Source organism: Eretmochelys imbricata, chromosome 28, assembly GCF_965152235.1.
Source record: "Eretmochelys imbricata isolate rEreImb1 chromosome 28, rEreImb1.hap1, whole genome shotgun sequence".
Lineage (NCBI taxonomy): Eukaryota > Metazoa > Chordata > Testudines > Cheloniidae > Eretmochelys > Eretmochelys imbricata.
Window position 1 is genome coordinate 7,312,985 of NC_135599.1, and position 26,341 is coordinate 7,339,325.

The window sequence follows — 26,341 nt, forward strand, 5'->3', positions numbered from 1 at the left end:
TCTGCTCTTGTCCTTGTTGAACCTCATCACATTTCTTTTGGCCCAATCCTCCAATTTGTCTAGGTCCCTCTGTATCCTATCCCTACCCTCCAGCGTATCTATCTCTCCTCCCAGTTTAGTGTCATCTGAAAACTTGCTGAGGGTGCAATCTACACCATCCTCCAGATCATTTATGAAGATATTGAACAAAACCGGCCCCAGGACCGACCCTTGGGGCACTCCACTTGATACCGGCTGCCAACTAGACATGGAGCCATTGATCGCTGCCCGTTGAGCCCGACAATCTAGCCAGCTTTGTCTCATACCGTACAGAGCCCCACTTCTGGGATCTGCCCCACAGCTCTTTTCCTGCCTTCCTTCCTACCAGCTCCCAGGGCCCCTTCCTGGCTCCTTCAAGCCCAACCTGGGCTGCAGCTGCCACACTCACCAGGCCAGGGACTTTCTGAGGTGGGAACTAGCCCCATCTCTGCTCCTCCTCCTGCCTCTGTGTTTTCCAGAGCTGCCGCAGGGACTGACCCACAACCAGGCTCTCACTCCTGTTAGCACTTGCAGGGGCCGATCCAGCTACGGGAGAGTGAGCGCCCCTGGGAGCCGGGAAGTGACCAAGTCTCCATGCCAGAGGGCGGGGGGAGGGGGAAGAAAGGGAAAGAGGAGAGAGAGACCAAAAGGGGATAAGGAGAAATAAGTGGGGAAAGCAGTACCCAGCTCTTTTCTGCTGCATCACCCCTGAGTAGATTGTTCCTGAGCTTGTTCCTGAGCTCTGGCATTCCAGCCCCGGTTGCTTATTGAAAGAAATGACTCAATATCCCAGTTACATGCTTTATTAACATGAACAAATAAATCCAAGAGCTCCCATCACTAAGGCTAAATGACTATTCACCTCTCAGCTAAGGATTAAAAAATGCAGTGATAAAGTTCAGGTCAGATCAGTAAATCAATGAGTTAACAAGGATATTACGTTGGAATCAAATTATCAATTTAATCAAACCATCAGATTAATACAGCAGAAAATCAATGCTTATAAATCCTAAAAGAGCAACCCAAGAAGGCCGGTGCATACTTAGTGATGCCAAAACCCCAATCAGAGATTTTTACCCAGGCAATGCAACCCAGATTTAGCCAGCTGAATATTTCAATACCAAAACCAAATTATTGCTTATATTTAGCCTACAACCTCAAAGCTAATTACAGTTTTCTACTTAGATTTCACTATTGTGTAGCTAATACTTCAACTCACCCTCTCGCCTCAGAGAGCGCTGAAGGGAAACTGCTATTGTGTGTTCACACTGTCAGCTACCTGCGCAATAGCGTGTTCACACTTGTGGCACTTGCAGAGGTGTTCAGAGCGGTGCACTCTGGGCAGCTATTGCACTGAGCATCGCTTCCTTTTCTGCCGCTAAGAGTTGTGGGAAGGCAGAGGGGGTTGCGGGGCATCCTGGGTCCTGTCCCAATGCCCCATGATGCATTGCTTCGCATCACAGTAATCCCTGTGCTTCCATCTGCATTTGGTACCATCTTTCAACGGTTTGTGTACTGCACACCCTGCCTCTTTCAGGCTGCAGAAATGGATCCCGCACTGTTGACCAAGATGAGGCTCACTCTCACTAACACGTCACGAGTGGCAGTGGTGTTATTCCTTAAACTACAAAGGCAAGAGGAGTTCGACATTGATCTCTCCACTCAAATAGCTACACATGAGATTGCTTGCGGCATTCACAGAGGTGCTGACCACAGTGGAACGCTGCTTTTGGGCTCGGTAAACAAGCACTTAGTGGTGGGATCACATCGTCATGCACACGTGGGATGATGAGCAGTGGCTGCAGAGCTTTTGGATGAGGAAAGCCACCTTCATGGGACTGTGTGATGAGCTCACCCCAGCTCTGGAGCACAAGGACAAGAGAATGAGAGCTGCCTTGTCATTGGAGAAGAACATGGCAATTGCACTGTGGAAGCTGGCTACTCCAGACTGCGAGCAGTTGCTAACCAGTTTGGAGTGGGAAAGTCGACCATTGGACATATGTTGATGGAAGTGTGCAGGGCCATTAATTGCATCATGCTCCAAAAGGCACTGACCCTGGGCAACGTGCGTGACATTGTAGATGGCTTTGCACAAATGGGCTTCCCTAACTGCAGAGGGGTGACATATTCCAATTCTGGCACCAGACCACGTAGCCACCGAGTACATTGTTAGGCAGGGGTATTTCTCTATGGTTCTCCAGGTGCTTGTGGATCACCATGGACCTTTCACAGAACTGAAGCCATTCTGTACAGTTTCAGGGTTTTTTTCTACTTAAGTAAATCCTTCTTAAGTAAGGCTGGTCCAGAAGGGTGCATGCATCTTTTGGAACACTGGCCTGTTCAGGAAGCTGCAAGAAGGGACTTTCTTCCGGTATCAGAAGATCACTGTAGGGGAATTTGAAATGGCCATTGTGATCCTGGGAAACCCCACCTACCACTTAATGCTGTGTCTTATGAAGCCATACACGGGGCACCTTGACAAATGCGGGGAGGGATAGCTCAGTGGTTTGAGCATTGGCCTGCTAAACCTAGGGTTGTGAGTTCAATCCTTGAGGGGACCATTTAGGGATTTGGGGCAAAAATTGGGGCTTGGTCCTGCTTTGAGCAGAGGGTTGGACTAGATGACCTCCTGAGGTCCCTTCCAACCCTGATATTCTATGAACAGCAAGGAATTGTTCAACAGGCTGAGCAAGTGCAGAATGATTGTTGAGTGTGCTTTCAGCTGTTTAAAGGCCCTCTAGCACTGCCTATACGGGAGGTGGGACCTGGCCGATGACAATATTCCTCTGCTTATAGCCACATGCTTTACGCACCATAATATTTGTGAAGGGAAGGGTGAAAGCTTCACTCAGGGCTGGACCGCTGAGGCTCAGTGCCTGGAGGCTGAATTTGAACAGCCAGAGACCAGGGCTATTAGAGGGGCACAGTGTGGGCCCAAAAGGATCAGGGATGGCTTGAGGCAGCAAATTGAAGCTACTAACATTTGTTGCTATGCACAGGAGTGCAGTGCTTGTCATGCTAGGACGTGTCTGTGACTGGTGCAGACGATGCACCATGAAGGTTTAAGAAAATTCCCTGTTGCTTTGCAGGGCTCTGTTTGCTTTTAATTAATGGAATAAAGGTTGCTTTCAAAGCAAAACTATTCTTTTATTAAAAAACCACCGGAGGGGAGAGACAAATAAACAAACAACAACAAAAATAAGGACTGTGGGGAGTGGGGGAAGGGAGGGTCCCATGAGGAAGTGGGGTCCTGGGACCGTTAAAGATTTGTGTATATCCAGGTATCATATGCAACCGTATCCCTTGGAGTACAGTGCAGTGGGCACTGTACTTCAGCAGGAATAAACTGCAGAAGGACGGGTGTTGAGTGCACTGGGTACCGGGCGCCCGCAGGGCTGGACTGTGATGGGGAAGGAGTGGAATGCAGCGGGTACAGACTGGAGCCAGGATTTTGATAAGAGTGTGTTGGCATTGTCGGGCGGGGGGAGGGGGCGCATGGGAAAGTGGCTGCAGGGGAGGGCGGGCGGGCGCAGAGCTGCTCAGTTTTCAGTGCTAGTAGCACTTGGAGAATGTCCGCTTGGCACTCCATAAAGATTAAGCGCTGCTCCATGGCTTCATTCTGGCGCACCCCATTCTCCTTTCGGTCCCTTTTCTCGCTGTTCGGCCACTCCTTCAACTCTTGTTTTTCGGCTGCGGAGTGCATCATGACCTCATGCAGAAAGTTCTCTTTAGTTCTTCAGGGCTGCTTTCTAAATCTGTGTAGCCGTTCAGCTGGTGATAAGGAGGAGGCTGGGCTCCCAAGGTCTTATCTGTGAAGCCAAAATGCAACATTTTACAGAAGCAGTATTGTCTGCAACACAGAGATCACGGATTCAGTGATTTAAAACACAGCCATGATTCACATACCTATCACTAACTGGCTGACCCCAAGCAAGCACACACGAGCCACAAGACCCCCAAAATGGTAACAGCAGGGGCAGTGGAAATCACTGTTCCAGGACCGTACTGTACACTGGGCATGTAGCTCTTGGGGAGAGACAGCAATGAGCGGGGGGTCTCATAATCATTCCTGTGCCCATATTTTCCACAGGCTGTGTTCATTACAGAAGATATCTCATTGAAGAGGGCAAGCAGGAAATCAAGGGAGGGTCTTCTCCAGGACTGCGGCTTCTGCCCTGGCCTGTATGTGGCTTGCCTGTGTGCAGCAGTGGTCTCCCAGCAATGGTCTCCCCGTGACAGCAGAGTGGCGCAGGAAAATTACCCTTAATGGGGCAAGAAACAAAGCAGAAGTGAGGGAGTCAATCAACACCCTGTTCTGCTGCTCAGACTGGGCATGTGGTGGTACACACATCATACAGACACAGGCCTGCTATCTGCAACCCTCCTGCCCCCAACAACTCGCTTCAGCAATTCCCCAAATCAAAGCCATTTACCAGGGGCCTCCTCTCCTGTTTGCGCTTTGCCAAGCTCCGACAGCTGTGACTGGCTTGTCTCCTCTGGGGCAGAGAACTCCTTGGTACATGCATCTCTGGCCTCTGAGTCCTCCTCTGCCTCTGGATCCTGCTCGGCCTCCATAGCCTCATCCAAGATTTCCTCCTTTTGGCTCAGTCCACTCTCAACTGGCACACAAGCCACAGAAGTATTCACAGTAGCCTTCACAGTGGAGATGAGGTCACAACTGAGTATCGCATCCAACTCTTTGTAATACCAGCAGCTCATGGGTGCATCACTGGAGTGGTGGTTTGCCTCCTGCTCCTTGTGGTAGGCATTTCACAGCTCCTTCACTTTGGCCTGCAGTGTGTCCCAGTCATGGCCCCTTTCTCTGATGCATTGTGAAATCTGTCCATAGGTATCATAATTCCTATGGCTGGAGCGCAGCTGGGACTGGACAGCCTCCTCTCCCCAAATGCCGATGAGGTTCAGCAGCTCGTCACTGCTCCAAGCCGGGGACAGCCTGGTGCGTGGAGCAGGCCTGGTGACCTGGAAAGATGCACTGAGGCCACTGCATGCATCACCAAGCAAACGGAAGGGGACTTTCAAATTTCCCAAGGAATTTCAGGGGTGGGGTTCACAGTTGGTCACTGAGGGCGGTGCAGTAGAGTTCAAACCAATGACCAGAGAGGCGAGAACAGGGATTGTGGGACCCCTCCCAGAGGCCAATAGCAGCACTGTAGCCCCGGTGCAGAAAGCTCTACGCCTCTCGTCGGGGTGGCTTTTTTACAGTGCTGCAACTGCGCAGTTTCTGTGCACTAAGTGGCTTGGCGGTGTGTACACCTCAGAAGTTACAACACAGAAAGCTGCTTTCCTGTGCAGAAACTTGCCAGTGTATACAAGGCCATAGATGGCTTACATAAGAACGCAAGACTGGTCACACTAGGTCAGACCAATGGTCCATCTAGACCAGTGTGCTGTCTGAGAACGACTAGTGCCAGGTGTGTCAGAGGGAATGAACAGAACAGGCTTGTTGACCTACAAGGTGAAGGTCTGTCACCCTTACCTTTAACATTATTGTGGTCAATTCCTACTTATCCTATCTTACCAGCCCTTCCCCCGAGGTTTCTGGGCAAATCAGGTGTGAACCACTGCTTTGATACAGACCTGTCTCAATCCAGCTGAATTGAGGCAGACTTTGGGCCAATGTCAGTTTGTAAAAGGCCTGCTTCACCCAGCAGGTTTCTCAAAGTATCTGTTGCTGTGAATCGCATGTACTGTGGAAGTGAACCCCAAAGATATCAACAATGAAAGAAACACAAGGCTAGTTCTGAGGAGGTTTCCAAAGCCAGGCCTGAGGGTTAAATAGCTGTACTCAAAAGGAACAGAGCCTCAACACCTATAAAAAGAATTGGTTGGTTCCACATCTTCGCTCAAGTAATTTTCCTCTTAACAGAATATTTATTTTAAAATTTATCAAAATTTTAATCAGGAAAAGTCAACATGGATTCACCAATGGCAAGTCATGCCTGACCAACCTATTGCCTTCTATGAGGCGATAACTGGCTCTGTAGATATGGGGAAAGAAGTGGATATGATATATCTTGACTTTACAAAGGTTTTGGTACTGTCTCTCACAGTATTCTTGCCAGCAAGTTAAAAAAGTTTGGATTGGATGAATGGACTATAAAGTGGATAGTAAGCTGGCTATATTGTCGGGCTCAATGGGTAAGGATGAATGGCTCAAGTCTAGCTGGCAGACAGGAGTGCCCCAGGAGTCGGTCCTGAGGCTCGTTTTGTTCAACATCTTTATTAATGATCTGGATGATGGGATAGATTAGACCCTCAGCAAGTTCACAGATGACACTAAGCCGAGGGAAGAGGGAGATATGCTAGAGGGTAAGGACAGGGTCCAGACCTAGACAAATTGGAAGATTGAGCCAAAAGAAATCTGATTAAATTCTATGAGGACAAGTGTGGGGAGGGGGAGGTATAGCACAGTGGTTTGAGCATTGGCCTGCTAAACCCAGGATTGAGAATTCAATCCTTGAGGGGGCCGTTTAGCAATCTTGGGCAAAAATTGGGGATTGGTCCTGCTTTGAGGAGGGGGTTGGACTAGATAACCTCCTGAGGTCCCTTCCAACCCTGCTATTCTATGATTGTATCTGCAGAGTCCTGCACTTCGGACGGAAGAATCCCATGAACAGCTACAGGCTGGGAACCGACTGGCTAAGTAGCAGTTCTGCAGAACATGACCTTAGGGAATATAGTGGATCAGAAGCTGGATATGAGTCAGCAGTGTGCCCTTGTTTCTAAGAAGACTAATGGCATATTGGGCTGCATTAGTAGGAGCACTGCCAGCAGACTGAGGGAATTGATTGTTCCCATCTATTCGGCACTGGTGAAGCCACATCAAGAGTACTGCGTCCAGTTTTGCGTCCCCCACTACAGAAAGGATGTGGACAAATTGGAGAGAGTCCAGCAGAGGGCAACTAAAATGATCAGGGGGCTCGGGCACCTAACTTATGAGGAGTGGCTGAGGGAACTGGGCTTATTTAGTCTGCAGAAGAATGAGGGGGGATTTCATAGCAACTACTTGAAGGGGTGTTCCAGAGAGGATGGTGCTTGGATGTTCTTGTTCTGTCATATGCTACCACTGAGGACCAATGGTCTCAAGTTGCAGAGGGGGAGGTCTGGGTTGGATATTAGCAAACACTATTTCACTAGGAGGGTGGTGAAGCACTGGAATGGGTTCCCTAGGGAGGTGGTGGAATCTCCATTCTGAGAGGTTTTTAAGGCCCAGCTTGACAAAGCCCTGGCTGGGATGATTTAGTTGGTGTTGGGCCTGCTTTAAGCAGGGGGTTGGACTAGATGACCTCTTGAGGTCTCTTCCAACCCTAATCTTCTAGGATTCTAAGAGTCTCTCTAAGCTTCATGAAAGTTTGGATCCAAATGGCAAAAAACAGTTGTGCCCAATGTAATCATGGCATCCTTTAGGAGTGTGATCAGTGCCACTTAACTAGGTAGCAGTGTTCTAAAAATAGTTTTCCTGGGCCACAGGTCACCATAGCGTCCATCTCTGGGGTGAAAATCAATCACTAGTACGTGCAATTTCTACCTGAGTTCTTGTCATATCTTTGACCTTCCTTGGAGTAATTTTACACTTCTCTGGCGCAGAATTCTTCACCTAGCACACAACATATCAGTAGTGATAGTGAGGTATAACTCCCCCAAATATGCCCTTTTATTTCTTTAAACTGGGGGCACAGATTTAAATTAGGGACTAAATTCAGGTGCTGCTTAGAATCCCTGTAAGACACCAAATGTCAGGTATCTATTAAAAATAGGTGTCTTTCTGCAGCTCTATCACATTCAACATGGATTTCATTTTCTACACGTTTGCAGGATCTCCCAGGGGTGAGCTGAACAGAAATGTCACTTCCATTTTTCCCATCCCTACCTAGATAGGGATTCTATTTCCCAAATAATAGGCAACATGCACCTGATTAGGAAGGAGATATCTTCAGGAGCGACCTCTTTCAGAGCCTGGACAGAACTGCTTTGGGAGCCAAATGTATGGGTATTTTGCTTAGTTACAAGTCATTTACTAGGGAATCCTCTTCCCAGCCCTTTAGACAAAATATTGACCTAACCAATTCAACAGCAGGAGGACTGGGATGGTGATGGGGAATAAGGGAATCCCTCCACCTTAACCTATGTTCTTCTGTTGTTACAGAGCATGAAATGACATTTTTCCTTATCCCTGCCCTTTGTTATAGTTCAATATATTTTAAGTAAGGAAAATGGTAGTAAAGATATCTGCTCTCCAGCACAACCTGAATTAACATCAGAGCAACTGGGAATGAAACCATTTGTTCCCCAAGGCGGAACTTGATGTTTAACAATTGATTTGAAATGGGGGAACAGTATAACCGTGATGCTCAGCGTTTGTTTAGACTAGGAAAAGTGATGGAGTTTAGGTCAGGTCAAGGGGAAAGTTAATGCCAAACACTGCACCTGGGCTGCCTCTGCTCTACCACTATAATTGTCTTTTCAAACCAAGATCACTCACTTGAGCAGCCAATGCCATGTACAGCCCTAGTGGATGTAAGACACAGGTACTTTGTTGCCTCAGTGTAGCTTGTTGGGATCAAACCTCTCTCTCCCACCTGGAGATGATGAACATTCCTGGCAGGAGGGACACACATTCCTATGATTCAAAAGGAAAGGAGTTGACAGAAAAGATCACAGGACTGACCCCAAAGAAGGGTGAGCTGCAAAGGCAGAAGCAGGCAACTGATCTGGTGGAGCTGAGAAACCACAGTGAAGATGGTGCAAAAAATCACTATGTGGGAACTAGCAAATGTGATTTAAAAAAAATAAAAATAAAAATAAAAAAATCTATGGCCAGCCCTAGTCAAGGCATTTATTACAGTTCTCTCTCATGTGGATTTTCTGATGTTTAATAAGGGTTGAGCTCTGATTGAAGTTTTTCCCGCACTCAGAGCATCCATAAGGTTTCTCTCCCGTGTGGATTCTCTGATGTGTGGTAAGGGCTGAGCTATCACTGAAGCGTTTCCCGCACTCAGAGCAAGTGTAGGGTTTCTCTCCTGTGTGGATTCTGCGATGTATGATAAGGTGTGAGTGCTGACTAAAGCTTTTCCCACACTCAGAGCATGTGTAGGGCGTCTCTCCGGTATGGATTTGCTGATGTCTGATAAGGGTTGAGCTAAGATTGAAGCGTTTCCCACACTCAGAGCACGCATAGGGTTTCTCACCCGTGTGGATTCTCTGATGTGTGGTAAGGGCTGAGCTATCATTGAAGCTTTTCCCACACTCAGAGCATGTGTAGGGTGTCTCTCCTGTGTGGATTCGCTGATGTCGGATAAGGTTTGAGCTCTGATTGAAGCTTTTCCCGCACTCAGAGCAGGTGTAGGGCATCTCTCCTGTGTGGATTCTCTGATGTGTGATCAGGGATGAGCTCTGATTGAAGCTTTTCCCGCACTCCGAGCATGTGTAGAGCGTCTCCCCTGTGTGGATTTGCCGATGTCTGATGAGGTTTGAGCTCCGATTGAAGCGTTTCCCACACTCAGAGCATCCATAAGGTTTCTCCCCTGTGTGGATTCTGCGATGTCTGATTACATGTGAGCTCCAATTGAAGCATTTCCCACACTCAGAGCATCCATAAGGTTTCTCACCCGTGTGGATTCTCCAATGAGTGATAAGGGAAGAGCTTCTATTGAAGCTTTTCCCGCACTCAGAGCACATGAATGGTCTCTCTCCACTGTGGAGTTTCTGATGTTTGAGAAGGTCAGAGGTCCCACTGAAGCTTTTCCCACACTCATGGCATGTGTAGCGTGTCTCTTCCAAGTTGATTCTCTCATGTGTTATAAGGTCTGAGTGGCTACTCAAGTTTTCCTCTGGCCTCTGCTGAGTCTCACAGGCTTTTGCTTTTTCTGGGAGTGCACTCCTGGAATCATTCCCTTTGGATCCTCCTGATAATATCTCATGTGGTACTACTTGCTCAGCATATTTCTGCTGGGGTGTCTCCTCCTCATTCTCACTCACCATCTTGTCACCTGATGTGAGACAGAGAGAATCCAGACATAGCTCACTCCCTATGCTAGAGAGAAAGGAAATCTCAGAGAGAGGAATGGAAAAAGGGATGAACAAGCCAAAATGTGTGTGGGAGAGATCAAACCTATCAGGATCTAATTTTCCCCAAATCCTTCCTCAGAGGAGAGAAAAGATGGGATCAGTTCTGGGTCCACCTCTCCCCAGAACACTCAGGGGAAAGCGAGATTGGAGAGGGACCTGCTGCCAGTCGGCAGTCAGGATAGGTGAGAAGCCATGAGTGACATCTGCCTAATGATTCCACATCTGCAGGGAACAATCCTGAACTTGGAAAGCTCACAAGGTCTTTGTAGGGCATCCCAAATATTTCCTGCATTCCCAAACAGTTTTTGAGTTGGTTTAACCAATTCCTCACCTGTGCAGGCAGCTCTTGGGAGCACTTCTTTCTCAGAGCCCTGGAGGTCTGGGACACACAGCTCTTCCCCTCCTTCCAGCTGCGAGATCACATCAGGTCTGGAAACTGGAAACCCTACTCCAGGCAAAGAAAACAAGGGAGGTCAATGGAATTTGTGTGATACTTGTCACAAAGAATATACCATGGTTTTAACCGAAGCTAGTTTTTAAGCAGTAACATCCCAATTCCAGCTTTCTTGGCTCAAAGTGGCAGGAGAGTTATTATTATTATAAATCATATTCATTACCTTAGTGCCTAAGGAGCAACTAACAGTGGGTCCCCATTGTACTAGGCAAAGTACAAACAGAGAATAGTAGATGGCCCATGCCCTGAAGAATTTACAATCTAAATAGACAAGACAGACACAGGAGGGGGAAGGGGTAGAACCCACTGTTAGAATATAGATATTCAGGCCTCCCTGTAAAGCCTACACTTTAAGAATGTAGGTGTATTTTTATCACTTAGCTACTTACAGGGGTATAAAAACAAAGAATCAAAATCACAGTCACCCTGTGTATGGGCCTTTTCCCACTAGGATAGTCTGAGGCCTTGTTCTTAGGCTAAGGCCTTTGGCTTAGCAGTAGGGGTAACCATAAGCGTGGAAGTGTATGGTCACATTGTCACATCCCAAACCAGTCACATTGAAATAAGGTGGTATTCGGCTGTTAGGAAGCCGATCCTGTCCGGATAGTGCCCATCACCACCAGATAAAGAAATGGATCTTAAGACGGTTAAAGAAAACTTAGCTTGATAGCATCCTGTCTGGCAAGAAATCACTTCATTAGCAATGGCTGTGAAACCCTCATTTCTTTATGTTTTATTTTTATGGCCCCCACTTTTCTGTTGTTAATCTGCCTGGTTCGCTAATTGTTTCTGTCTGCTGTATAATTAATTTTGCGAGGTGGAAGTTAATTAGGGTAGTGGGATATAATTGGTTAGAGAATTATGTTACAATATGTTAGGATTGGTTAAGTTAAATTTCAGTAAAATGATTGGTTAAGCTATAGTTGAGAATATTACTATAGAAATTGGGGTCAAACAGGAAGGGGAAGGGAAATTGGAATGATGCTTGCTAAGGGGGTGGGAACAGGGAATGGGGAACAGAGACACAGGCAAGGCAAGGCTCTGTGGTCTCAGAGTTTTGAAGGGGGATACGAGGTAAACACTCTACGGCATCAGAGCTGGATAGGGGAACACTGGGGAACAGACTCTATGGGTCTGACTGGTGTGAAGTGCTTCAGAATATGCTTGCTTGGAAACGAATCCCAATAAACATCACATCGTCTGCGCTTCAGACTTCTGGTCTTTTGCCACTTGCTGTCTGCCTTACAAGAACCAGGGAAGTGGGAGGGTGAATGGAAAGCCCTCTGACAAAACTGACATGACCTGAAAACGAAGAGGTAAGCCTTTAAGGAAGGTTTTAATACACTTTGGAACTGATCAGGGATTCCCAAGAGGACTGAGGAGGGGGCGATGGTAAATACACATTTAGATCCTTTTCTTGTTTTATATCTTTTCCCCATCAGGCACACGGGCACACTGTCATGGATCCCTAGGATCTGTGCAATGCCCTGGCTTTTAAACAGTCCTTGGGAGGTGCTGTTGGATCATATTAAAGAAGTTCTGTATTAAAATCACAAATGAATTTGATTCCCCATAGTTTAAATTCCAGGGTATTACTAATTAAGAGGTCTCTTGGTTTTTGGTACTTTCTCTCCCTCTATGTGTGAAACTTGCAAGCTGCTAATTGTATTAGTACATTCTAAGACAAGAGTCTGTTCTCAAAGCAATTCACAGAGAGAGAGACTCAAAGCAATACTCTAACAACAGAAACAGCACCCAGAGACTCCCCGTCCTTTTGTTATATTAACAATTGTGATTAAAATAGAGATAGAGGATGTATGGGGATGGATGCTTGGTGTGGATAATAACTGAATGATCAGGGAGGTGCCAGCCTAAGAATCCAGTGTCCATCGGCTGAAGAAGGCGTCAAGTAGAAATAACCAGAGGACCCCCCGGAGGGCAGACTGGAATCCACCCAACAGCCTCAAGGATGGGAGAACCAAAGAACAAGATAACATCTTGGAGCCGTCAGGAATGTGCCATCTGCTGATTGATTCAGCAACAGCATGATGAAGCAATTCCCATAGACTGGCATAGGAAGAAATTCCTATAAAAATAGACTCTAAAAAGTGAGAACTTTGGGGTCTGATTCTGCAAACCAACTTCCAGGAGCATCAGATGAGCATCTGACAAGGCCCTGCTCCCTCCTCATGTCCAGGCCACCTGGCCAGTGGCTTGGCATGAGCAACTCTAAGGCTGGTAACTATGATAACTACCTTGCAGAACCTGTGTGTGTGTGTGTGTGTGTGTGTGTGTGTGTGTGTGTGTGTTTGTATGAATGAATGTGTGAATAAATATGAGATTGAATGGAATGTTATAACTAGAACTAACTGCTTACTATGATTCTTTCTGTATTCACAATAAATGTGGTATTTTGCCTTTTTCCCTTTAATAAGATCCTGCTGGTTTTTATTTTATTGGTACAACAGTGCCCATTCAGTGCACGAGACCCCCAGGAGGTCCCACTCTTCCACAAGGATGGGCCGTGGAGCTTTAACACCAGAGACTGAGCCTCCGGCTTCAACACTCCTATTCCAACCTGTGAGCTCTGCCCAGCAGGTCCAGCTGAATGACACTCCTCTTCAGAGACTGTTCCTCAGTCAATGCACAGAGCAAGTTTTTGCTGTGACACTGGGCAGACTTTTAAAACACAGCAGGGTTTATTAGTCAACTGAAACACAGCATTGGAAAGTCCTTAGATTAGGACAGAGAAGCAAAGAAGACAATAAGTGAGCTGTAGCTCACGAAAGCTCATGCTCAAATAAATTGGTTAGTCTCTAAGGTGCCACAAGTACTCCTCTTCTTTTTGCGAATACAGACTAACACGGCTGTTACTTTGAAAGAAGACAATATAATCCATACTGGCCAATGCCCTTGAGCCATGCTGCTGTAGAAAACAGTTTGGTTTCCTTTCACTGTGCCTGTCCATTAGCCTTCGCTCCGGCAGAGCTCCCTGCGTCTGCGAGCCCAGTTCTTCCTGCTCCCAAAAACATAACGAGTCCATGTATGCTTCACTCAGCCAAGCAGAGATCCTCCCATGGACAGGTGACAATTATTCCCTTGTCTCTGTCGGGTATTCCATTGATGTAGGTTGGTCCCAGCTAGTCCTTAATGATCCATTCATATCACCCCATGACAGCTACATGATACCTCATGTCTCCTTCTCTTTATAATCATAGCAATACCAATCACAGAGGGAAACTGAGGTGTGTATTGGCATCATACATGTATCACCAAAATACCCACCTCTATCACACACACACACACACACACACACACACACACACACACACACACACACACAGAGCTCACTGCCCTTGGAGAGAAAGCAAAGCACAGGAACTGGAGGTTAGTCCAGTGAACACAGTGAAGGACAAGCTGCAATCCTCAAACCCTGGTCAAAAAGGAGAGGCATGTGGGTCCCGACCCATAGAGAGGGGCTGGCTAGAGGCCTGATACCTGAGGGGGCATTCCTTGAGCAGATCATGGAGGCAGGTCAAAGGCTTAGCTACCCCAGAACTGTGACATCGCAAAAGCACATTTTGGGGAATTAGGAAATCTACTGACTCAGGTGTAATGGGAGGGAGAGTATTTGGAGTAGGCTGGGGAATTAAACACAAAATTTTGGGAGCAACAGCCTCTAATTCTTCCAGAAAAGGAGAATGTAAGAAACAAGAACTGGGCCGTGCAACCTGAGGAGGACCAGGCTCAAAGATCCAAGGAGCCTGGAGGGAAGACAGCTTGTGGCTGCTGCAGATGGGGAGAGGGGAAGACTATCTCCACACTCTCACTCCTATTGACCCCTATTCCACCCCTTCCCCAGAGCCCCCGCCCCTGCTTTTCACCTTCTCCACCCCCACTCCACCCCTTCCCCTGAGGACTGCAGTAGGGGTTGGGTGCTCTGCACTCACCAAGCGGTGCTAAGTGGAGCAACCCAACCCTAGCCCGCTCCATGCCGCCGGTGAGTGCTCGGGGGTGGTTCCCCCTACCCTGTGGCTGGGAGCCAGGGGAGCAGAGCGGTGCGGGCTGGGGCCAGGTCACTCCACTTCCCACCGCCCCATGACTGCGGGCTTGGACCTACCCTGTACTCACCGGGTGGCAGGAAGTGGAGTGACACAGCCCCAACCCACTCCGCACTGCCGGCTCCTGCTGCGGGGCATTTCCTCCCTGTCCCCCAAGGCTCCTTCTGGCCTCCTATGGAGTCCTGGTCCAGCACCACCACCCCCCGCCCTGTGAGGGGGCTGCGTAGGGCACCAAAATGGCCAGGGACAGCCCTGATGCTTGATGCTTAATTATGGACTTCCCAAAGGCCTCATATCAGTTGGGGCAGCGATTGACATTATTGCAATCAGAGTAAAGGAGCAGATATGGTATATAGTCATTCTATTACCTTAAGGAAGCGGATAAATTCCCTCTCCCAGTTACCATTTTTTCCATTTTGTCAGGTCCCCGAGACAGTGAAAACTGAAGCAGGGCCTCCCTTCTGATGGTCTCCCTTGCCCCTCGATCTTTGTTTCCAATGGTGTCCATAATTTGTAAGTATGCACAGTGCAGGACCCTCTTTACTATACTTTTCTTAGTCTAATTGCTATGTGTATTGATCCTTGCCTATGATATCAATTCAAAGTCAAGTTTCTGTGTGTTTCACCAAATTTCATTTTCTCAATTAACTTTGAGTAGCCATGGACAAGGGCAAATTGTACCCAAATACGTAATCTTATAGGTGTAAAAATTTCCCAGCTTAAACTACCACTGTGACATCATCAACAAAATGCCCATTTGTGCCTGGGTCCCTGTGCATAGAGATGGGGAGGTAAAATGGGGAGGGGGTAATGAGTGGGAGAGGGAGATCAAAAGATAAAATAACATTTGGGCAGAAAATGTATAATGAAGTGAAACTGAACAGAAATAAAACTGGAGTGGAGGCTCTAAAGCAACATGGCCTGGGTAGGGATTCGGGATTAAAGGTCTGGATCCCCCACAGCTCCAGATCCCGAAACCTCTCCTCCCTTCCACTGACCCACCCAGCCCACTTCCTAGGTGCCCTTCCTCCACACTCCAATCCCCTTATTCCCATTATTCTCAGCCATCCCCACCACCCAGCACCTTGGGAGCTTCTTGTGTTCTCTCCTCATCTCTCACTACATCATCCCTCCCTGCTGCTTCTTAGCTCTAACCATGCACACACCCTGTTCTGGTACTCCAGAATTATCTACTCCCCCCCCATCTCCTTCACTCCCATGGCTCTGTACTCCTTCACACATGTTGGTCCTGAACGACAACATTATACGCTCTCCTATCAAAAGAGGAGCTCATCTGACTGTCACACAAGCCATGCATGAGTCATACACCTATTTACTTAATTTAGAATTCTACAGGGGGCATATTTTCCTCTTAAAATGAGGAAAAGGCATGAAAGCTAGTTATGAATGTAGATATTAATGTATCCAATAAGGATACATTAAATGCAATTTTAAAATGACTGATGGCACCAAAAAAAGCACCAAACATTATGTCCAAAAATTATACTAGTGTGTGGGAGACAAGGCAAAAAAAGGGGGGGGCAAAGAAACTTGTCAAAACTTGTGTGATGAATAAACGTATAAGGTTATTACTACTCAGGTTCTTTAGAGACCCCACAGCTTCTATTAACCGAGGGGACAGGACTCCTTACCCAGCAAGACCACTGTCTCATAGTTCTGCATGACATCCCTGTCGAGGGATCTCTCAGTTGGGTCCAGCAGAACCCCCTATTCCCTGGTGAAATATAGAGCCACCTCCTTGAAGGTCACCTGCCCCTAAAAGAGAAAGAGTCGAACACTCAGTACCTGCTGCGCCAGTCACAGCCCCACTATTCACAGAACAGCAGCACCAGGTAAATGAAAGTTCCAGGAGGCACATGCTAACAGAGTCCCACCGCACCTTGCTTACAGCAGCCAGGAGGCATCAGAGAGTAGAAAGACAGACATTTGTGCCTCCCAACTGACAGACGGAGGCAGGGTCTTCACATCTATCACATACCTACTAGCCAGAGCTTGATATAGGAGATGGGGCTATCTCTGGGCCCTGCTGGTGGCTCCCTGCTAGGAATCCCAACACTCTCCAAATAAAATATATGGAAGAAAGGGGAAGTCAAGAGTAAAGAATATAAGTTACAAGATCAGAATTGTAGAAAATTGGTAAGGAAAGCTATCCGAAATCAATGACCAAGCAATGAAAATAAGAAGGAAGTTTTACATGTATATTAAGTACAAAATTAATCCTAACAATGGTAGTGGTAAATTACTAGAGGGAAATGGCAGAATTATCAAAAATAATGCAGAAGAGGTAAAAGTGTTCAATAAATATTTCTCTCCTGGATTTGGAGAAAAACAGATGATGTACTCATATCATAAGATCTTGACGACGACACTCTTTCCATTCCATCAGTAACTCACAAGGCCGTTAAACAGCAGCTATTAAAGTTAGACATGTTTTCCAAGAGTCTGACATTGATACTGGGCAAGAGAATGGAGCAACCGATACTGGATTTCATTAATAAAGAATTAAAGGAGCGTAATATAATTAGTACTCATGAACAAAGGTTTAGACACAATAGATCCTATCAAACTAACTGAATTTCCTTATTGGATGAGATCAAAAGTTTGGTTGCAACTAATAGTATTGCTGTAACGTACTCCCTTGTGTAAGGCATATGACTTGGTTCAGCACAATCTGTTGACTAGAAAACTAGAAAGATACAAAATAAACACAGCATCCATTAAAAACTGTGATTGTAAATGGGGAACCATGGTCAAGTGGATTTCTTTCTAGGGGGTTCCCACAAGGATTGGTTCTTGGCTCTGTGCTATTTAACATTCTTATTCATGACCTGCAAGAGAAGATAAAATCATGACTGATAAAGTTTGCAGCTGCCACAAAGATTGGGGTTGGTGGTAACTAATGAAGTCTCAGTAGATTCAGGCTCCAGGACTGGGAGTCTGAGAAGTTTTCCCAGCCCTGGCTGGGGGATTATTTCCTGTTCCATAAAGAAGGGATGTTCCATTCCCAACTCCTCTGCCTTGAAATTAGGCCCTGCCTGACACTACACCCACATTCAGCACAGTAGTACGATTATAAAATGATTAGGACATCATGATGATGCATTTTGTGCAAGATGGGTCACGTGCGGTGTCTTTGGAAAAGTTATAATTTGCTGAATGTGATTATCCTATTTGGGTGCATGGATCATGTTTGTATCTGACGTTACGGACCACATGACGTGGAACTGCATTTTGGTCCCAGTAGTTTTCCACACACTGGACTAGGAACAGAGTTTGGGAAAAAAGAATTCCCATCTTATGGAAAAGCTACATAAGGTGGGGTGTGACATCATCTCTTGGACTCATTCCCCACAAGAGAACTCTGGGAAACACCTGAGGAACAAAGACTGAACTGGGAGAAGTGCTGGTCCAAAGGGTCAAGGGATTTCTAGCTTGTGTATGGAAACTTGATGGACTGCTTGTATCATCAGTCAGGGTGAGAAATTGCTAATTCAAATTCTATCCATCTACTATCTTAGCTGGGTTAGCACAAGCTTGTTGTGCATACCTTTCCCATATCGAGGCCAAGGCGAACTATATTAATGAGCTTACATTATACAGATCCCTGTGCACAATAATTCTGGATTTATACTACAGCAGGTGTGCAAGGCTGGGGAGCTGGGAAATTGGCTGATGTCTTCTATCAGTTCTTGAGTGGGTTAGGTAAAGCACTCAGGTAGCTTAATTGGGTGTATGCTGCCACCTGCTCTCGTGTTGGGTGATAACAGGCCCTGGAGAGGCTGGCTGAATCTGCAGCAAAGCAGTATGAGAAGGGCCAGCCCGGCTTGAGGGTTAGAGGGCACAGCAGTTCCCAGAAGCCCCCCCCGACTGCTCCCCAGGGATGACAACTCATCACACCCTAGATTACACAAGTCTCAGCAAGTTTGTCACATCCTGTGCCCTCCCTTTCTCCACCCTAGATATTTCCTGCCTCCCACTACCTCTAGCAGCTTCCACCCTCCTATGCCTGTACTGCTCCTCTCCCTCCAAGCAGAACCCACCACCAGCTCCCTGATAATCCCTTACCTGAGCCAGCTCCATTGCAGCCATTTCCTTCCCCCTAGGAGGACGGGATGATCTGGAGTGAAACCTGGATGTTATTCTGTAGCCTGCCAGGGTGAGAAGGGCAATGTGACAGAATTCAGACAAGGGTTTTGTCCATTCCAAAAGACAATTCCCCCCAGGATTTGTCCCTGCTAATGGACATTCTAGGTTCTGCCACACTGTGAAGCACAGAGTGACCTTATTCCTGTAGAAGCCTAGCCACCTCCCACAAGGGTGTAACCCTCTGAGACATGGTGAAATCCTCCCAGTTACAGAGTCTCTCTTACACTTATCAAGTTTGTGAGCATTACCAAGGTGGGAGGGGTTGCAAGTGTTTTGGAGGATAGGATTAAAATTCAAATTGATCTGGAGAAACTGGAGATATGGTCTGAAGTCAATTGGATGAAAATCAATAAGGACAATTGAAAAGTATTCCACTTAGGAAGGAACAATCAGTTGCACACATTCAAAATGAGAAATGACTGCCTAGGAAGGAGTACTGAGGAAAGGAATCTGGGGATCACAGTGGATCACAAGCTAAATATGAGTCAACAGTGTAACACTGTTCCAAAAAAAAAAAAAAAAAAAAAAGCAAAGAACATTCTGGAAAGTATTAGCAGGAGTATTGTAAGCAAGACACGTGAAGTAATCATTCCTCTCTACTCTGCACTGATTACGCCTCAACTGGAGTACTCTGTCCAGTTCTGGGTGCCACATTTCAGGAAAGATGCAGAGAAATTGGAGGAAGTGCAGAGAAGAGCAAGAAAAATGATTAAAGGTCTAGAAAACATGACTTCTGAGGGCATATTGAAAAAATCGGGTTTTTTTTTAGTCTGTAGACAAGACTGAGAAGGGGCATGATCACAGCTTTGAAGTACATAAAAGCTTGTTAAAAGGAGGAAGGAGAAAAATCATTCTTAACTTCTGCAGATAGGACAAGAAGCAATGGGCTTAAATTGCAGAAAGGGCGGTTTAGGTTGGACATTAGGAAAAACTTCGTGTCAGAGTGGTCAAGCACCAAAATAAATGGCCTAGGGAGGTTGTGAAATCTCCATCATTGGGGATTTTTAAGAGCAGTCTGAACAAACACCCATCAGGGATCGTCTAGATAATACTTAGTCCTGCCTTGAGTGCAGGCCACTGGACTAGATGATCTCTCAAGCTCCCTTCCAGTTCTATGATTCTAGGAACCAAAGGCCAGAGAACAGCAGAATCAAAGGAGTCACTTTGGGAGATTCTTCCTGTCATTGTCCCCAAGGCAGCTCTCTCGGGTTTACAAAGTTGTTTGATGCTCAAGCCTTTACACAGTCTCTCCTGGGAGTGCCCCCTTTCATGGGATGGGCCTAGTTTTAGTTTTTGGCAAGCGTGACCCCAGGGACTCTGAGACTCTGCCTCCTTGCCTCAGCACACCTTGTTTCTTTCTGTGGCTCCCCATTGAGTCCAAAGGAGTAGATCCTCCTGACTGTGAGCATAAGAACAGCCCACTGAGTCAGACCAATGGTCCATCTAGCTCAGTGCCCAATGCCAGGTGCTTCAGAGGGAATGAACAGAACAGGGAATCATCAAGTGATCCATCCCCCGTCACCCATTCCCAGCTTCTGGCAAACAGAGGCTAGAGACACCAACCCTGCCCATCCTGCCTGTGACACCAGCAAATGAGGTGTTGGGGGCTTTTGAAAGATCTAAGTCTTAACTGAACATGGACAAACGCAGAGCTGGAATCAGTCTGGCTCACCTGTGTTACTACTGTTAAAACAGGGATGAGAATTATAACCATGTGTTTAGACTTTACTGAATGCTTCTGAGTTGCGCCTGGGTTAATATCTGACTAGCTGCACTGTGAGCCTCTGTGGCTCTGTAAATCACCAGACAGGAGAGAGACTTTACCTAGGTGAAGTGCTGATTGCCAACAGAATGCGTTACACCCTGCCTGGCAGGAAAGGTCCATCAACACCAGACTATTATGGGAAAGGGATAACAAAACACATTCTGGGGGTCACCGCTCAGGACGTGAAGGTGACAGGCACTGTGGTGGCAGTAAAGGGGGAGGGGAGGGAGTGGGAGCAGGAGGGAGCAGCACCCTCAAAGGCAATGCTGCCAGTGGGTCTCCCCACCACATCAGGGATGGGGCTGATAGGGGGCCATTCCCTGGGCCTGGCTACAGAAGGTTTATTAGATGCTTGGAACTGTGTTTCTGTCAGGTCTTGTAAGTACAACCAGGACTCGTCAGCCAAGTCCCTTGGGGGGGGGGGGGGAAGAGGGCACAGCAAAGGCGTTTTGACCCCAGACTTGGGGTTCCCTGCATCTGACCAGCCAGCCCCAAAACTGAAACCCCCTTCCCCCAGCTCCTCCTCCAGCCTTTGTCCAGTTTCCCAGGGAAAGGTGTCACCTGGGTCCAACCCCCTCCCAGCTCAGGTTACAGGCTCAGATATCCTCACTCAAGTGGAGTCATCCCCTGCTCTCCCATCCCCCATGCACACAGTCCCAGCAGAACTAGACGACATTCCCCAGTCAATCCACCCAACTCCCTGCTGCATCCCATCTCTCCCCACTTTGAGACGGAACTGAGTGGGGTCACTCTGACCAGTGACCTGGGGAAGTTCAGGGTCCCCTCTCCAGGACAATGCATCTGCTATCATGTTAGCGCTTCCCTTCACATGGACCACGTCCATATCATCATCCTGCAGGAGCAGGCTCCACCTCAGGAGCTTGGCGTTGGCTCCTTTCATCTGGTGCAGCCAGGTCAGGGGAGGGTGGTTGGTGTACACGGTGAAGTGTTGCCCAAATAGATATGGCTCTAGTTTCTTGAGGGCCCACAACATGGCCAGGCACTCCTTCTCGAAGGCCATGTAGTTTTGCTCCTGGCATAGCAACTTCTTGCTCAGGTACACGATGGGGAGTCTCTCCCTCCTTTCATCCTCCTGCATTAACACCGCACCCAGCCCCGTGTCTGAGGCGTCGGTGAACACCATAAAGGGCTTGTCAAAGTCGGGGTTTGCCAGAACTCGGCCACTGACCAGAGCCTCCTTTAGTGCACAGAGAGCCCTCTGGCACTGCTCGGTCCAGACCACCTTGTCTGGCTTCCCCTTCCTGCATAGCCCAGTGATGGGGGCGGCTGTGGTGCTAAAGTGGGGCACAAATCTTCACTAGTACCCCGCCATCCCAATAAAGGCTTCGGCCTGCTTTTTGGTTTGGGGAGTGGGCCAGTCTCTGATTACCTCCACTTTGGCTGGTTCCGGGTTTAGGCACCCGCTCCCCACCCAATGGCCCAGGTAAGATACTTCTGCCATCCCCACCTTGCACGTCTCAGCTTTTACGGTTAGCCCTGCCTTCTGGAGTCAGTCCAGTACTTGTCTAACCTGGGACACATGGTCCTCTCAGGTCTGACTAAAGACACAGATATTGTCAATATACGCCCCGGCAAAACTCTCCATCCCCCTCAGTAGCTGATCCACCAGACACTGGAAGGTGGCCAGCGCTCCCTTGAGGCCGAAAGGCAGGGTCAGGAACTCAGAGCCCCAGAGGGGTGATAAAGGCCGATTTCAGCCTGGCATCTGCATCCAGCGGCACTTGCCAGTAGCCCTTTGTAAGGTCCATGGTGGTAAGGTACCGAGCTCCTCCCAGTTTGTTTAGGAGCTCATCAGACCTGGACATGGGGTAGGCAGCAGATATAGTGATGGCATTGAGCGTCTGATAGTCCACACAGAACCGGACCGACCCGTCCTTCTTGGGGACCAGCACCACCGGTGGGGCCCAAGGGCTGGCAGATGGCTGGATCACCCCCAAAGCCAGCATGTCCCTGACCTCTCTTTCCAAGCCCTGAGCAGTTTTCCCTGTGATGCGGAAGGCAGAGCATCTTACAGGGGTATGTCCAGGCTGGTTGGAAAACAGCTGTCGGTACAGATGCAGGACCCCTCTGATCTCAGCTTGCAGGGCAGGAGTTAGCTGATCCGAGAGGGGAATTGTTTCCAGAGGTGAACCAGCTCTGGTTGCAGGGAATAGATCTACTAAAGGGTCATCTCCCTGCTCCTCCCAATGTCCGCACACAGCCAGCACCACATCCCCCCTGTCATAATATGGCTTCATCATATTCACATGAAACACCCGGCGCTGATGTGCCCGGTTTGACAGCTCCACCACACAGTTTACCCCATTTAGCTGCTTGACAACCTTGAAGGGACCTTCCCAGGCAGCCTGTAGTTTGTTTTTCCTCACGGGGATGAGAATCATAGAATATCAGGGTTAGAAGGGATCTCAGGAGGTCATCTGGTCCAACCCCCTGCTCAAAGCAGGACCGATCCCCAATTAAATCATCCCAGCCAGGGTTTTGTCAAGCCTGACCTTAAAAACTTCTAAGGAAGGAGATTCCACTACCTCCCTAGGTAACGCATTCCAGTGTTTCACCACTCTCCTAGGGAAAAAGTTTTTCCTAATATCCAACCTAAACCTCCCCCACTGCAACTTAAGACCATTACTCCTTGTCCTGTCATCTGCTACCACTGAGAACAGTCTAGAACCATCCTCTTTGGAACCCCTTTCAGGGAGTTGGGGCATGGCATGGGTCATTTGGAGGTTTAAACTTGTGTAAACGGTGGATTTTTTTGTAATTTGAAGTCTGTAAATCATGATTTGAGGACTTCATTAACTCAGCCAGAGGTTAGGGGTCTACTACAGGGAGGTTCTGTGGCCTGCGATGTGCAGGAGCTCAGACTAGATGATCAGGATGGTCCCTTCTGGCCTTAAAGTCTGTGAGTCTATAAACTGCCTTGCGTTGCCCAGACACTGACGGCAATCAGGGCCCCATTGTGCTGCACATGGCAGAGAGCCTGACTGAGATCAGCACCCCCATTGTGCTGGGCACTGCACAGACAGAGAGGGACAGTCCTTGTCCCAAAGAGATCACAATCCAAGTAGACAATGGGTAGGAGGAAAACAGAGGGGGGCTGGGACTTCCCCAAGGTCACCAAGCGGGTCAGTGACAGAGCCAGAAATGCACCTTGCAAACTCCAGAGCCCCAACACTCTCAGCTTGGAAAGGTCCCCAGACCCCACTGTATTAGGCTGCAGGAAGAGGTGGTTTGTCCAGGGATGCACAGGCTGTCCTGGCAGGGCAGCTCAGCTGCAGTCCCTGCACACAGCTGGGGGGGTGTCCCCTGGGTCAGAAGAAGTCAGTGTCCAGTCCTGTGGGGCTGTGCTCCTGGCTCGTACCTCCAGCACTCACTGCTGCCCCTCCATTACCAGCTGCACTGTTCAGCCAGCCCCAGGCCTCAGTGAGGTCACTGTCCCCCTCCACACCCCAAACCGTCCGACTGGGACATGGTGCACCCGTGCCAATCAGACTGCACTAGTGTAAATTGTGTCTGTACTAAGGGTTTGCACCAGTGCCTAAAACACCAGCGTGTCAGAGACCTTCAGTACCCAAACAGCAGTATGATGGCACTCGAACTGGGATCTATTTCTAGCTCTGTCACGGACAGCCTGGGTAACCTGGTCTTAAAAACCTCCCATGAAGGAAATGTCACAGCCTCCCTTGGAAGCCAATGCAAGGCAAACACAGACCACAACAACGTTGTACAAACACACGCTGGGCTTGGGGTTAAGGGGAGAGGCAAGAATTCAAGCAATCTGGGTTCAGATCCCAGTTTCGCCCCAAATTCTCCAGGCAAACTTGAGCAACTTACTTCAGCTCTCTGAGCTTCAGTTTCCCCATCTGTAAAATGGGGAGCAGCCGCCCACCATTTCCCGATTTAGCCTTTGGGGTTTTTGTGGCAAGGACCCTCGGTCGCTGTGGGCACGTCTACCCTGCAGGGGGGCACCGGCGGCCGGCCCGTGCCCGCGGACAGGGGCTCACAGGGCTCCGGCTGCGGGGCTGTTGAATGGGGGTGTCGATGGTCCGGCTCAGGCTGCAGCCCAAGGCCCGGCCCCCTCCCACCTCGCAGGGTCCTCCAGCCCGAGCCCAGACCCCTGCCCTGCCACGAACCAGCCCCTTCGCCCGAGCCCTGGGCGCCCGAGCCGGCGGCATGGGCCAGCGGCGGGCGTCGAATGGCAGGTGGGGGTACCCGGGGGTCTGCGCAGCCCCTGTCCCAAGGGGGCCCCGACCTCGGTCAGGGTCTGTGCAGAGCCCGGCCCGACAGGGGCCCGACCTCAGCCGGGGGCTCCCGGACCCCGGATTTTGTGGGGGGCCCTGCAGCACCTGGGGGGTCACCCGGGCTCCCCCTCGCTGCTGTGGGGACAGAAAGGGGGCAGGGCGGGAGCGAGGGGTCCCAGGGGAGGGGGCAGCGGTAAATCCGAGGGGATCTCGGCCCCCCCCGTCTCTCCCCGCTCCCCGGGGGGCCCCGGCTCCTCCCCCCCCCGGCCACGTCCGGGCTGCGCCAAGATTTCCCCCGGTCTCCCCGCGCCCCCCTTCTCCTGCCCCCCCGGTCTCCCCCCGCCCCCCTTCTCCTGCCCCCCCGGTCTCCCCGCGCCCCCCTTCTCCTGCCCCCCGGTCTCCCCCCGCCCCCCTTCTCCTGCCCCCCCGCTCTCCCCTTCTCCTGCCCCCCCGCTCTCCCCCCGCCCCCCTTCTCTTGCCCCCCCGGTTTCCCCCCTCCCCCTTCTCCTGCCCCCCCCGTCTCCTGCCCCCCCGGTCTCCCCCCTCCCCCTTCTCCTGCCCCCCCGTCTCCTGCCCCCCCGGTCTCCCCGCGCCCCCCTTCTCCTGCCCCCCCGGTCTCCCCCCGCCCCCCATCTCCTGCCCCCTCGGTCTCCCCCCGCCCCCCTTCTCTTGCCCCCCCGGTTTCCCCCCTCCCCCTTCTCCTGCCCCCCCGTCTCCTGCCCCCCCGGTCTCCCCCCGCCCCCCGTCTCCTGCCCCCCCGGTCTCCCCCCGCCCCCCTTCTCCTGCCCCCCCGGTCTCCCCCCGCCCCCCTTCTCCTGCCCCCCCCGTCTCCTGCCCCCCCCGTCTCCTGCCCCCCCGGTCTCCCCCCGCCCGGCCCCCCCGGGGGCAGATCCCGGCGCTGCGAGAGGCCGGGTCCCCCCCGGACCCGGGGCAGAGTCACCGCCCGGGGCTCGCTCCGGTACCTGGAGGCTGCAGCGCCGCAGCGGGGCGGGCGGAGCCCGGGGCGGCCCCAGGGCGGCTCCGGCGGGAGCGGGGCCCGGGCCGGGCACGGGGGGGTTAACGAAGGTCTCGCACCGCCCCCCCCCGCCCGCGATCTGCGCATGCCCAGAGCTCCAACGGCCCCAACCGCTCCCCGGCCCCGCGCGAGCCCAGCCCGGCTCCGCCTCCCCGTCCAACGTCACTTCCGCTCTCGGGGGAGTCAGGCACTACATCCCCCAGCCTGCCCCGGGCGCCGCTTCCGCCTCCTCCGGCCCAGGGCAGGGCGGGCCCCGGGGTCAGCCTGACCCGCCCCCGCCGGCGCCTTCCCGCGCCTCAGGCGGACTCTGGTGCCCGCGCGTCCCGCCCGCTGGGGCTCGAACCAACCGCCCCCCCGGCCCCGCCCCCGCGTCCAACTGCCCCCTTGGCCCCGCCCCCGCGTCCAACCATCCTCCCGGCCCCGCCCCCGGGTCCAACCGCCCCCCCGGCCCCGCCCCCGTGTCCAACCGTCCTCGCGGCCCCGCCCCCGCTTCCAACCGCCCCCCCGGCCCCG

At 50.2% G+C, this 26,341-nt stretch overlaps 1 protein-coding gene and 1 long non-coding RNA gene across 6 annotated transcripts; both read right to left on the reverse strand.

Moving 5' to 3' along the window:
• Positions 1–805: 805 nt before the first annotated feature.
• On the reverse strand, positions 806–8,564 carry LOC144258332 (uncharacterized). Its single transcript, XR_013344667.1, has 2 exons — positions 4,452–8,564; positions 806–3,827 (listed from the first exon to the last, which is right to left on the reverse strand). It is a non-coding gene; the product is annotated as an uncharacterized LOC144258332 (long non-coding RNA).
• Positions 8,565–8,568: 4 nt separating this feature from the next.
• Positions 8,569–25,950, reverse strand: LOC144258311 (uncharacterized). 5 transcript variants are annotated; one of them, XM_077806792.1, is made up of 5 exons: positions 25,776–25,950; positions 18,709–18,791; positions 16,275–16,398; positions 10,439–10,552; positions 8,569–10,028 (listed from the first exon to the last, which is right to left on the reverse strand). In XM_077806792.1, the coding sequence occupies exons 3-5, from the start codon at positions 16,303–16,305 to the stop codon at positions 8,863–8,865; spliced, it is 1,311 nt and encodes a 436-aa protein (XP_077662918.1). In that variant the 5' UTR covers positions 16,306–16,398; positions 18,709–18,791; positions 25,776–25,950; the 3' UTR covers positions 8,569–8,862. The 5 variants fall into 5 exon arrangements, with proteins under 5 accessions (XP_077662918.1, XP_077662919.1, XP_077662920.1 ...); XM_077806793.1 differs by lacking the exon at positions 16,275–16,398; XM_077806794.1 differs by lacking the exon at positions 16,275–16,398 and having other exon boundaries at positions 8,569–10,072.
• Positions 25,951–26,341: the final 391 nt, after the last annotated feature.

Coding starts and splice junctions, on each gene's coding strand:
- LOC144258311 (XM_077806792.1), bottom strand. CDS start 16,305: ATGCAGAACTATGAGACAGTGGTCTTGCTGG. Junction 10,553..16,274: donor TGAGACAGTGGTCTTGCTGG/GTAAGGAGTCCT, acceptor TGCCTGGAGTAG/GGTTTCCAGTTTCCAGACCT. Junction 10,029..10,438: donor CCCAAGAGCTGCCTGCACAG/GTGAGGAATTGG, acceptor GTCTCACATCAG/GTGACAAGATGGTGAGTGAG.